General features: G+C 38.1%; 1 protein-coding gene across 7 annotated transcripts in view; it reads right to left on the minus strand.

Moving 5' to 3' along the window:
• The window catches only part of UNC79 (unc-79 homolog, NALCN channel complex subunit), a 115,619-nt gene that overhangs the window by 65,862 nt on the left and 35,997 nt on the right, over positions 1-13,760 (minus strand). For 6 of the 7 annotated variants that reach the window (XM_069783577.1, XM_069783574.1, XM_069783576.1 and 3 more), the window contains 11 exons: positions 13,577-13,717; positions 11,988-12,209; positions 11,159-11,386; positions 9,614-9,755; positions 9,122-9,201; positions 8,889-9,037; positions 7,666-7,823; positions 7,133-7,314; positions 5,629-5,830; positions 3,811-3,990; positions 2,711-2,776 (listed from right to left, as the gene is read on the minus strand). In XM_069783577.1, the coding sequence (XP_069639678.1) occupies positions 2,711-2,776; positions 3,811-3,990; positions 5,629-5,830; positions 7,133-7,314; positions 7,666-7,823; positions 8,889-9,037; positions 9,122-9,201; positions 9,614-9,755; positions 11,159-11,386; positions 11,988-12,209; positions 13,577-13,717 (1,750 nt within the window). The remainder of the gene's footprint in view (positions 1-2,710; positions 2,777-3,810; positions 3,991-5,628; positions 5,831-7,132; positions 7,315-7,665; positions 7,824-8,888; positions 9,038-9,121; positions 9,202-9,613; positions 9,756-11,158; positions 11,387-11,987; positions 12,210-13,576; positions 13,718-13,760) is intronic. The other variant, XM_069783578.1, reaches the window with a different exon arrangement.

A 13,760-nucleotide genomic window follows, 5' to 3' on the forward strand; every position in this document is an offset into this window, starting at 1 on the left:
GAGCTGCTTATCTTCCCACCCCAGTGCATTTCTGTCAAATTGAGTGCTATTATTCCTTGGCATCTATGCAGTAAAGGAGAATCAAATCCCACTGCCACCAGATTCTTATCTGGCATAGTTTTCAGTCTTTCCTCAGCAAATGTTCGTGGACATTAGTCTTTGCCAGCAGAGGATGTACAAAACGGCAAGAGATGAAAAAAATTCTACCAAATAATGATCAAACACAGAATGAAGACCACCCCTTTTAAAAATGTGTCCATATTTCTCTCAAATAACTTCGGCCAAAATGTAGGCACTATAATTTATTAGGTTTTATGACACAATGTAGTACATCAAAACTTTGTTGGCTTTTTCCCAGAGAAGAAGCCTAAGACTTGGTTTATAAACACTGAATCAATCAGTAATACTTTGCATGGGAATATGATTGTGTGAAAGACAAGAGACTACTTACAAAGCACAAGGAAGCTTGGGTGCTGGCTATCACTATCCAAGTAAAACAGACATGCTGCAAATAACAGTTGTCAACTGGGCAAGTATTTTCATTTTCATACTTCAATTTTTTTTTTAAATACAATATTTCCAGTTGCTTTTAAGACCATATATCATTAGTAGAATTCTCTAGTAACTGCCTTTGGAGCTACCCTCTTCCATTTCACCCTATGTGTAAGGCCTTTTTTTAGTGCTTAGCAGTTCCTATGATCTATGTTATACTAACACTAGGAACTGAATTCATGAAAAGCAAAACATATTTCACACATCAGTATATCAGATTGTTTTTATTAAATAATTCTGAATAAATGCATAGCTAAAGCACAGTATATTATTCCAACATGCTCTATTTTAAAACAGTAATTTAAATTAATATAAATAAAATGCATTATATATGCATTATATGCAATAATAAGTAAAAATTATTTCCACTAAGATAATCAAAGAGAACAGAAAATATTATTTTGACAGATCAAAACACGGCAATAGTTGGAAATTAAGTTTTTATTACACCATTAATTTTAGTTTGTTCATTAAACACTCTAACTGTTAACAATTAAAATTAATTGTTACTAAAATGTATTCTGATGTATTTTGTGATCCGTGGTTAAAAAGCTATCTAACAGGGAATAATTGAGATAAAGCAAGCTGGTATGAAGCAGCTTGCTTTATCTACTTGTTTTTCTTTCAAGGATAAATCCTTTCAACTATTGGACACAGTCCTTACTTTTGCAAGAACAGTTTAAGTCGAAGTTTACAGGACAGATCCTACAAACAAGATTAGCTCAAAGTATACTCTTGAAATTGCTCCTGCATGCCTGTGTTAGGGTTACTAGCCAGCAACTAATATCCACTTAGCCTGTTAGACTTACATGCCTTAGGATTCATGTAAATTCATAACTATATATTTATAGCAAATGCTAAAAATTGTTTTAACATTCTAATTTACCCATATTCTTAATGTAATATGCTATTCTGACCAGGGACTCTTTTGCTGGTACAACTGCATCTGTCTTAGGTTCTTCACCAGCAAAACTGCACTGTCTGTGATTTTTTAAAATAATTTTTAAATATTTTACATTTTATTGGTGGGTGAGCAAAGGGGTTTGTTTGATTGGCTGTTTTGCTGAGCATAGGAGAAGGTTGCTATTTCTATGATAGGTGAAAAAGAAAACTAGGAGGGGAATTTTCAGAATCACTTCTAGTAAGAATAACTTTCCTTTACTGGTCTCACTTTGGTAAAAAGAAACCATGAACTTCATATTACATTTTTTATCCATATTTTCACTGTGATTTTTTATTTACAGAAACCTTCCTTCAAAATGAAAATTCTCTATGCAAACTGTTGCTGGACGAAGATTTGCAGATGCAAAAAGAAACCAATAAATTCTGAAATAATTAGAATCAGAAATACAGCAAGTACCATTTTCAGAAGCACCGTAAAAATGTATATAGAAAATAACTTTAGCTTTGTGGACATCAACTGAGAAATAATCTTTCCACATATTATAGCCAGGTTAAAATTTTCCATGAAATTGTATCAAAAAGATGCCATTTTCATAAAGATTATATTAGATTGTTTTCTTCAGCTCTACTTATTTTCATCTCTATTACATGTTGTGAGATTTTCACTAAAACAAAGAAGAAGATAAGATGAAATGAGACTAAATGATTGTGGGGCTCTAAATAAATCCTGGTTCTCCAAACAGAACTCAATGAGTTCTGACAGAAGGGTGACATCTTCACAAATTGTCAGTAAATATAAAATAAGGGACTTACTTAAGATGCCTATAAGCATACAGAGGAGACAAGTGTAATTTACAGTACTGACAATCAAAGGCATTCTGTCAGCTGTCTCTAAAACCTGAAGGCCAAAGATCAGGCTGAACATAGGTGACCCATAGGGCCAGCCTATTAAAGATTTACTTGTTCCTGCAAGCAATGAAACACAGGAGGGTGAGGCACTGCCGGCATAGCTGAGTGCCTCTGAATAACCTCCCCCCAGCCCCAAAGTACTATTTACAACTGGGGGCAGTTTTCAGTACAACTCAAGAGCAAAACTTCACTTTGCACCTTTTGGAACCATGAGGAGACGTGATTTCACTGTGCCTTTTAGACAACTTCCATCTTGCATAAGTTTATCTCATGAGTCGACAAGAAAGCCAGTGCTAGTGCCTTCCTTTTCCTGTTCCATCAAAACACCCTGCCTTGTCAAACCCACCTGGTGTTTGCTCTGGTGTTCCTCCAAGTGCTGGAGCAGACTGCTCGTGTCTGGTCAAGCTCACAGCTTAAAAAACAACAAAAAAAAAGCAACTCTGTTTAAAAAGGCAGTACTGACATCTTATACTTCAGCATATATTCAGTGCTAGCATATTTATGTTCATTTACTCATGCACTGTTGTCACGCAGTGAGTGTAACCATTTGAAACATGTCACTTCTGTGCCTTACAGATTTTGCGTACCATGTTCTATAACTCTAGTGTTTGCCATCGTTCAGTTTTGCTGATACAAGAGTCACCACACAGGAGCCCCTGTGCAGGATCAGAAATTGGTCAAGAAGGATCACCTGAGTCCCAAAATATGGTGGTGGTTGTTTTGGAGAAAAGAAATTACCTTTTAACTTAATAGTTCACCAGCACCCAAGTTTGAACATTTTATCAGTTCCTATTATATGGGTAGGAGCAATGTGAGAGGTCCAATTTGAACATAAAGACTAATCTGGGTTTGTAAAATTCTCTAATTGAGAATGGGTAAGCTTTATTTCTGCTTGGAAAGATATCTGTACAGCGCTCCATAAAGGCCTATGATTTTCCAGCACCTAGGTCCTCCTATAGAAGCTGGCAGGAATGATGAGTTGCATGGACATTGTTTTCTTAACAAAGGAATTCTGAAGATATCCAAAAGCTCATTTGAGACATTAACAGTTGCTTTTAAGATGTCTAAGATATGCTGCATACACGGATTAAAAATTACAGTTAATAAATAAATAACATAGGAATTTTTCTGTAAAGACTGTATCTATTTTAGACAAAAGTACTGCGTATTAGCCACAAATAAAAATAAAGATCTATCCACAAACTAGTCTTGGAGCATTTTGTTCTGGCATTTTAAACAAACACAGCATAGACATAATGTTTGTCTATGTTCTTTGTCAAACTCACTAACTTGTCATTATTTGAATAATGCCCAAATCAGTCAGAAACCTAAATTTGCTATCCCAATTGGGTAAGTGTTGAGAATTCTGATGTGTACCCAACAACAGGATACAATCCTAAGGGAGAAGATACAGGTGTGTCACAAAAATATAAATAGATACTCAACGAATTTTGGTGGTTAAGGTTTCTGGAAGGGAGAGCGCTCTCTTTGACTCCACTGGTCCCTTCACACTGTCCCTCAGGGAACGCACACTCTTCTGACGATTACGTGCGAAACGAGCCCTCTTGATCTTCCACATTGCTGCATCACTGAGGTTGGCGACATTTGTCCGGACAGCAGTGATAGCTTTGCAAATGCAATTGACCAAGTTAGGATTCATTCCACAGCATGGTGAGGCCCTAATGCTGCCAAGTGCCAAATGCAACTGGGCCCCAGGTCCCACTCAAGTCAAGAAAGCTTCATATGGGCTCGAGGGGTCCATCTGCAAGGTACTCATTTGCATGCTCTTGTTCTGAAATCCATAAAACCCCAAATGGCGTAACTGTGTTAAAAAAATTATGATGTTACTTCTTTCTTTAGAGATTGGATAAAAACACATTCTTGAAACTAAAACCTGAATTTCAGGCTAAGGGGATATAAGCTGTCCTCTGTTTAAAGTGGCAGAAATCTCATGAGTATGGATCACTTTTAGTGCACTCATGTGGCCTCTAGTTTTGCCTCACTGACCTCCTGTCCTGCCTACACCTATCATCCTGGATTTGAACAGCGCCTCCAAAAATCTGTGAGTGTGATTATGTGTTTACAGTGGTGTTACCAGCAGTATCACTACATGTCTTAATGTGGTCACCAATAGTTTTCTATACTCATGTCTATAGTACATTCGAACCCTTTGAGTTTAGGTGAGCAACTAAAGCCAGTGAGCCCATCCTTTGCACCACTTTTATCTTTGAAAAGGCAAAGAAAAAGGCTGAAAAGAAACCTGAAAAATATATTTTGCATATTTTAATTTTTAAATCACTCCCAAATATTCATATTTAAAGATATGACCCTACATTTGCAGCCAGAGGTGCTGGAAACCAGTGCTGAGATTCCCTCCTCAGGCCACAGCAGCAGTTCCCAGCTTTGGGTCAAGCTACTCACATATGGAGAAGAAAATATGTTTGCAGTTCCACTCATCTCCTGTATAGATACAGCAGCAACACCTGGCCTTTTTTAGGCTCTGGGCTCCATGCAAGTGTAGAAGGAGGCATTAGGCTGCTGAGGGAGAACACGCTGTCCTAACAGCTGTCTCCACCTCCTCCAAGCAAATCACATGGAAATAGATCTGCTTCATGGGCCACCACTTGGTTAAGCAAGTTTTCAATTACTCAGCATGTTAAACAATCATGCACAAACTATTTTTTAGCCTCCCACAGTGAATGGAAGGAGACATGGTATCTCATCAAGAAACCAAGTATGAACAGGACAAACATTTACAAACACTTGTCACTGCAGGAATAGTTAACTGAGAACCAGCTCTAAGAGTCCATGTACCTCTTGTGCTATGCCCCATATATTTGTTTCTTTTTCAAGCATTATACAGCTCCTAGGGCTGTCTTTGTATAGACCACTACAGAACAGGGTCAGGCATGACCTAGGCCTTTGAGAATAGCAACGTTGATAGCATAAGAACATCTACAAAAGAACAAGTGGGTTAATGCAGGCTGCAGCTAATCATAGAACCAGACCACATTTCAACCAAGGCTGGCAATCACATCCTAGTGAGAGTAAAACATGACGCCCAAAGGTGCAACAGAATATAGCCTAATCTGTATTCAGGCAGTCAAAAAATGTTCTCTTTGAATTCTGCTCTTTTGGCATGAAAGATTACTTAACTACAGATAATTTATACAGCTGAGACCTACATCTCTCTCAGACCCTTGCAGGCAGCTGAAATTCCAGAAGCTGATAAAAGGTGATGATATTGATTTGGACTCTGCTTACTTGTTGGGAAAGGGAATTCTTTGTTGCAGTCCAGATGAAGCTGTGCTTCCAGAGACAGGGTCTCAAAGCGATTCACAAAGAACTCCCAGCTCAAAGCTGGAATATCCGCTTTCAGAAAATGAAGTAGCAAAAGCTTACTAAGAATTGTGGGCCTGTCCTTGACAACTGTGTCAAACTGGAAATCAAGGCAGAGGCAGAGACCCTATAGAAGGAAAAAAAAAAAAACAAACCAACACAGAACTGAGATGTGAAAACCTTAAGCATTTTTTAAAGCAAAGGGAGGTCAAAGCTCGTAACTTCTCCTGTTAATTAGTACAGGATAAAGGTTTAGCTCCTTTTTCCTACCAAGTCCTTTAAGTCAGAACTAATGCTACTGATATCAATGGAAAAGTAAGGTAAGTAAGGAGATAAATGAACATCATATTTAGAATGTAGAATTTGCTAAGATTTTAAGGAATACAAAGGTATAAGCAAAGTGCCATCCTACTGCACATTTGGTACACAATATCAAAGTATTCTCTTCACACACCCCTCCCTGAGAAAAAGCTTATATTTAGGCAACTGAATCAAGCCCCTAATTACAAAAAGAATGAATCACCAAGCCCAAACATAGGAAGAAAGATTATGCAGTGAAGTGTATCAGAAGCACTTTGCCTCAAAATGCTTCTGTATTTTATTTGCACTAGAATTTTGGGTGTAGCATCAAGACTTATGTTTGCGAAGAAAACCCACAGACTAAATATGAAAGTGCAGTATACTGGTAACAGTCGCAGTGAACTCAGTGAATTCAAGTTCTCTGGAAGCTATTTTGAAAAGACACTATAGGGAATAAAACTAGCAAGTATTAACAGCTTTTTATAGGCAGTAACACTGAACTTTTTAAAATACATATTCATTCTATTCTCCAGAGAACTAAAATGAATTGTGCACTAAGAATTTTTTTTTTATCTTGCTTCTTTACATAGGCTCTGATCCACTTTCATACCTGCTTAGTTTTAATCATGAGAATTCTGATTGGCAGGGTCTCTCACATGCTGAAAATTACATGCCTAAGTAAATCTTGAAAAGATCAAGAGCATGTTTGGTTCTGCTTGAAAATATTTTCTCACTGTCAGCTCAGGAGGGTGTCATAAGACTTACAATTTTTTTTTTTTAATTGAAAAATGTCAATAAATTTTAAAATAATAAAAATCATTTACAGCTTTCTACCATAGCAGTTCAAACACAATAGTAATCCTTTGCAGTCATCAAAGTTTTTACGGTTGGACTCGATGATCTTAAAGGTCTTTTCCAACCTAAATGATTCTATGATTCTAAGTTGGGGCTAGAGCAGTATCATTTCCCTTGGCTATTTTGTGCATTTGTCAATTACCAAGACCCATAAGGCTCTTGCCAGAAAAGGTATTAGCAGTGACCATGATGCTGTAAGCCTGAACTGCTTTGAACTTTGGGTGAAAACCCAGATTCTTGTTTGAATATACTTTTTCCCATATAATGAACCTACCTGTAAAGCTGGTCTCTTTATGGTGTCAAGTAATAGCCCCGCTCTTGTAGCTACTGCTGGGTTGACATCTTCCACAGCAGTCAGGAAACAGCAGAATGCATGAGCCAAAGAGTACTTCAGTAGGTGGTTTTTTGTCACAGAGTGAATATCCAAAAATCTGCACAACACAGCCACCTTCTCCACTGTAGCAGCCATGCCCCAGACAAAGAAAATATGTATATTAATTTAGGCAATGGCTTCTTTATGTCCTGATTAATATATCTCTCCTAGAAATATGCACATCTGAGAAAGTAACAACAAAAAATAGCTGGAAAGTGTTGTAATTTTGATTTCATTTTGATTATCCAGAATGTCTCATGTTCTCCTCTATTTTACCATTGTTGTGCCATGGTTTTGCACCAGACTATCTCCAAAACTCCCCAAAGTAGCAAAAAGATAATAATCTATTACAGGTCTCCTCAGTTACAGCAGAGAAAGCTCTACCTCTTCAGTGAAGCAACAAAGAGTAAATAGTGTATATTTCTCAGGCCTACCTGCTTCAAATCTCATCTTCCAATCTTTGCTGTTGAAATTGCTGTTTATGATTGTCCAGAAAATGTCAGCTCCATGGGGAAGCGAAAGTGCATGAAGAAGAAGTGGGACTGCCAGGGAAGAAAGCTGAGAGAACTCAGACTTCACAACTCCCCATAAGCTGGAAAGACCAAAAAGAGCAAGCCTGCTTATAAAAACACTCCCTTGACATCCTTTCTTCTAAATCTCTACACTGTATTGTTGGTGGGAATGCACTTTTCATGAAAATCTCTATGAGCCATCCTGGGCATTTACGTGAATACTACAGAGTTGCTGGCAGGAGGAGAGAGCTACTTGCAAATCTTCAAATACAGCAGTTTTTCTTGAAAATCCAGGTTCAAATATTCCTTACATTGAAACACTTCAGATTTGACAGGAGTTTGGCTAATTCAAGGCACAACTGCCATGGATATAGTCTATGCTATGAATTAGCAGTTTCAGCGCGACCAGCTTCAGCGCATAAGCCACATGAACTGTCTTGGCACCACAAATCACACGCATCCACAAATGACTAAGACATTGGGTGTTCACAATTTGCTTGTATTTAGATTCGGGACGGATCCTCTAGTCTGCTAAAAGCCTACAGTCTCAGGAGATGCTCAATGAAATTGATAGAGAGCAGCTGTAAGCACTGATGAACACACTCTATTTCAGAACATCATATGCTGATGTTTATTTAGTGAGTTTTCTGCAAAAGTCTGTTACTCTGAAGAGAATCTTAAAATGCACAGACTTCAATCCAATTCACTCTGATTCTAAATGAAAAAACTTCCTTTACCTCTTAAAAATAAGGTGCAATACTATTGTTCTCTCAGCTTTAATGCTAAAGCCCTATAAACTGTGTGCCTCCCTCTACCTCATCCTTTATTTTATTCTGTAGAGTCAGGGAAGATACCTCAGTCTCAGACAATGCTATTATTCAATATGAGCAGCTCTGACTCACTGCAAAACAAGTGGTGCATGACAGAGTAGCCCTGACAGACAATGCAAGGTACCTTACTTTCATTTGCAACTTCTTAATTAGCCTGTGCAACATGCCTTCATACAGCTACTTAACCTTTCCGGACTTCCCTATCACCCTTTGTTAATTTTGCACACTAAACCTGCAAATTCTTTGGCGCCAACAACGAATGTATAGTTGGAGAACCAGCTAAGTGTGAAGACAAAATATGCGATGAAAACATACCTTGCAATCAGCATGTGATCTTGAATATAGGCAAGAAATTGTGGATGGTCCTTTCTTGCTATATACAAGCATTCCCCATGAAGACAAAGGATCTTCAGACAGTTCAGCATGTTAAAAAGAATGTCTGGTTCTTCAAATCTTGACATTTCCTGTGTAAGCAGATGTACTACTCTCAACACAATGACACCACTTAACCAAAAATTCAAACTAAACAAACAAGTAATCAATGTTACCTGCAATATAGTGTATATGAGCTTCAAGGTAACTGGAAGTTGCTGATAACAAAATTTTCTTTCTGTGTCATTCTTTATTGCTGTTAAAAATGTAAGTTACATAAAATGTTGTTAAAGTTCTCTCATCTGTGGATTCAGAATGAAACTAAAGAATGTCAAAGTGATGAGAGATAAATTAATTCTAGCCACAGTAACCCTGCAGTCAGTAAAGTTACAACAGCATGGAATTTGGTATGCAATGTATTTGCTACTTTATACGTTCAAAAAGCCAAGATTTCTTCTAACACTTTTTTGAGAGACAATCACACTTGCTATCAACATAAACACATCTTTCCTATTTAATTAATTTGTTAAAGAATTAAATGCATGAGAAAAAAGTGACTGTGCATTGCTGGACTTGAAAGACTGCTTCAGAACCTTGTATTCTACATGAGTAGAAGCGTTTCATTTAAAGCCTTAATGAAATTCTCAACTTTCTCACCCTCCACCTACCAGCATTGTCTGTGGTCTCCGTGTGATTTCCTGGGTTTTCTCCATGTTTTGGTGCCAATTTGTCTTCCTCTTCTCCTTCAGTTCCTATAATAAACTCAGGTCTAGTATACAGAAGACTATCCTCGAGGTTATCTGTGGGCTCCTTTAAGAATATAATAAGTTAAATTTGTTTCTTGATGTTATCTAAACACGAGGCCATATCCTGCCATTTAAGTTACATTTGGTGTGATAAACTGAGCTCAAATGAGGCAGAAACTGTCTAGTTCCATGTACACTTGTGCATTCAAATCACCTGTGCATCTAAAATTCCGCATCAGCACATACCAACAAGACTATGTTTCAAACATGGATTTAAGTGATACTACTTAACAGAAATTGTATATCCATATTGGAGCTGAGATGGATCCAGTCACAGGGCTGTAGTTTCACCAAACTTGTCATCCATGCCTCAGAGGAGTAGCAGATGGGAGCAGGGCATGTTTCCTCCACTACTGTAGAGTTACAGGCTTAGAGGTAGGAGCTACCTCAATCACTTTTATATTGAAAAAAGGACCAGGCTGGAGTTACTCCTGCCTGTGGCAAGGAGCTCAGGATTACAGCTGCCATTGTGACATTTACGTTATAAATTGCAAGGTGGATCCTAGAAATTGTACCAAGCCCCAGCACTCAAAAAACTTCACCACTTGCTACTTTATGGTTGAGGTGAGAATTTAAACTGAAATGGCATGAGATGATTTTTCTAGCACAAGTTACTGAAAAACCACATGCACAATACCTACTATTAGCATACACATCCAAATGGAATTCTGAAACTTTTACACATCAAAAGGCATCACTATGCCCACCATTGAAAAAAAATTACTAATAAACATCCTGTCACTACCATTCCAGAGCAAATGAGCACTCAGAATAAGGGGAACGATGCTGTCTTCTGAACTATGAGATGGAACAGTTATGTATAATAGACATACAGCTTAAAATAAATTAATCACACCACAGGTAATGCTTTGATTCTTCTGCAAAGCTACAAAGGACTTTAATGATGACTAGCAATTGGAGAGTACATATCTGTGTCTGATACTCAATCTGAAGTATATTCGGTTTTTCAACAGCGCTCAACATTTTCAACAATCAAGCACCAAATAAAACTTGCTCACTTGACAACTGAATCGCTCAAAATCATTAATCACGTCAAAATATCCACTCTTAGCTTTTAAAAGATGAAAAGCACTAAGCATTAACATTTCACATTTTATTTAAGACAGAGTATCATAGGAGTGCCCTTCCAAAGTGAAACAGCACTTTAATGTTGATGGGGGAAGAGTTCATACTGGATGAATATTGCCATCTTCCTTGGGTTCTTTGAATCAGTTAAGAAATTTAAAACTTAAGAAATTTTACAGTTCAATGGCATTTTGCTTTAACCTCCCAAATCCTCCATGCCAAAGGTCAGCGCAGCTTTGCTCCCTTGCGCACAATGTAATGAGAACAATGAAGAGGAGTTTCAGTACACCAATAATATAGGCTCTTTCCTGCTCTACTTACCACAAGCCTGATTTCTTCTTTCGGAGCAAGCTGTTCCAGCAGCTCAAAACCCAGCTGGTAACACAGAATGCTGGATTGACACAGACCACATTCAACTGCTTTTTCATCTTTCTGACAGGTGTGAGAACCACCCCAGGGTGCCTGGAACACATTGTTTATGATGGATATTATATCTTTTGAAATGCTATTCTCTAAGCCCAAAGTGACACCATCATCCTGGAGTTCCATCTGAAAGAGAGTGAAAAGAGTAAGGACTTATTATTTATTTGAAAGCCAGAGCACTAACTATTCTGCTTTTTCCTACATTTCTGCTAGTGTTATATTACAGTACTGGGAAGAGTATGAGATAAACTGGAACTCACAATTTTAAACTGCCACTGGTGTTGAGGCCCAAGCTCGAACAGCTTGAAATAGACAATTTCAAGCACAGGATCCATGGATTTTACCTGGAGACAGTTATCCAAAACACTTGGCCTTGGCTTCACAATGTACAAATTTAGCTATCCAAAAATTATGCATCTAATCTAAGCCTATCAATAATCCTCTGCTTCTAGTCTGTAGAAATAAACATATCTCCAAGTAGAAGTTCCTTTCACTCATATGAGCTATCTAACATGAATGTGGAGGTATCTAAATTCTCTTCATTGAACATGCACCTGTAACTCCTATATGGGTAAAGGCAGATGACAGCTGTAGAGGGATTTAAATGTTTTATACTTCACGCCAGCCCCTTAGCAGAAAGGGACTCAATACAGGATTAAGGGAGAGCCAAAAGTGACTAGAGAACTTCAGTGTCCCCTCAATGTGGATGCTTTTGTGCTGCGAATACCTGCTTCAAGATGAGATCAAACATCAGAATGAAGCAATTAAGATTCATTTCATCATCTTCACAGTCAAAATCAATTGTCTTTCCACTGGGGTGTCCAAAGTTCTTGAAAGGGCTGTGAAAAGGACTACGTATTGGACTCCGAAATGGGCTCTGGAAGGGGCTTGGGAAAGGACTCAGCATGTTATGCTGAACTCTGCGCCCAGGGTCAGAAGCAACGCTTACCTGAAGACATAAAGAATCAACATGTCCAAATGACTGTTACGCATGTAAGCAAACTCATTCTATACGAAACTGCAGAAAATGGCAAGAACTTCGACAGCCTTACTATTCCCTTCTGTAGCTTTTTTGCAAAATCTACACGTGTCCCTTAATGCCATTAAATGATAAAATATGATAGAAGTACAGGAATCATATTCTGCACAGATGTATACATTCTCTTAAGCTAAGTGGCTGACATCCATTATCTTATTCCTACTAAAGATGAATTTTAACATCATAAACCAAACAGAAAATTGGTGCAGACAGTAAAGCAGCCATCAGGTTACAATTATCTGCTCCATGATCCAGGGACACGAACTTCAATAGTAGGAGGCTATCTCAAGAGAACAATGTAACTAAGGCTACACCAAGGATACAGGTAGCTGGAAATGAACTAGACACCACAGGAACAAGATGTGCATGTCTGCATTGATTTATGTCCACACCACAGTAGGCCACCTGAACCACCCTGAGAACCTCTAAGTGTTGCAGGCAGATACACAGTTAGATGACACGTGAGGTCTACTTTTAGGCCAGCTGTGGTCTGAAAGACCAGACAGTAAGTTTCTCCATTTTTTCTCCTTAGTTTAGAAATGGTCATGGGCTAGGTGTGGGAGTGCTCTCTGCAGAGCTACATCAGAAGAAAGGCAGCCCACGTGTAAGGAATCAACAATTGCCTAGATGCTGTAGTTCCTTAAACCTAAAGATCTGACCTTTCAAGCACTCTTGTTCCTGCTGTATTTGAAGCACTTTGTCCAAGACTGGGAAGTTAGTCACATCAGTCCAAGTACGTGTAGTGCCTACAGTTTTGTACATATTTTCTTCCAGACCATAAGCCTTTGACAGACAACTTTAGATCAATTTTTGCATCTCTTGGATGGGGAAAAAAATGCAGGGAAACAGAAATAAATTCTGCTCTGTCACCCTTCCAAAACATACCTAGGCCCACCAGATTTGTACTAGAATACAGAAGCTCACTCTGGGTGACCAATTGTCCGTAACAACTTGTTGTTGACGGTTATTAATAGAAGGTGCAGAGAATGAAAATTGTCAGAAAAGATACCAAGAACACTCCAAACGTATCCCAAACAAACCAGTTCACTAAGGAAAAACTGCAGTTTTTCTGCAGTTCCTGTCTGCATTATCTTTACACTGCCCATGTCATAGAGTGGTATTAATTTAAGAAGTCATGCCAATTTTCTTCCATTTTCGAAATTTATAGCTCTTCTGATCAAATGCTGCCATATTGAAAGATGACATCTTAATTCTTCACATGCATTCTATTAAGAAAACTGTTCTAAGCAAAAAAATAAGCAGGATAAATAAGTTACCCTCCGAGCTGCAAGATTTCCCGCCAGTTCACTGACTCTTGATTTTCTTTGATTTGCTAACTCTTTTACAGAATTAACTCCATCAGAAAACATGCTAATTAGTAACTGAAGAGGAACAACAATGTCTAGTTCAGATAACACCTGAGGAAAGACAATAAATAAAAAAGCATGAGTGTCAAGTTTG

Source organism: Haliaeetus albicilla, chromosome 5, assembly GCF_947461875.1.
Source record: "Haliaeetus albicilla chromosome 5, bHalAlb1.1, whole genome shotgun sequence".
Classification (NCBI taxonomy): domain Eukaryota; kingdom Metazoa; phylum Chordata; class Aves; order Accipitriformes; family Accipitridae; genus Haliaeetus; species Haliaeetus albicilla.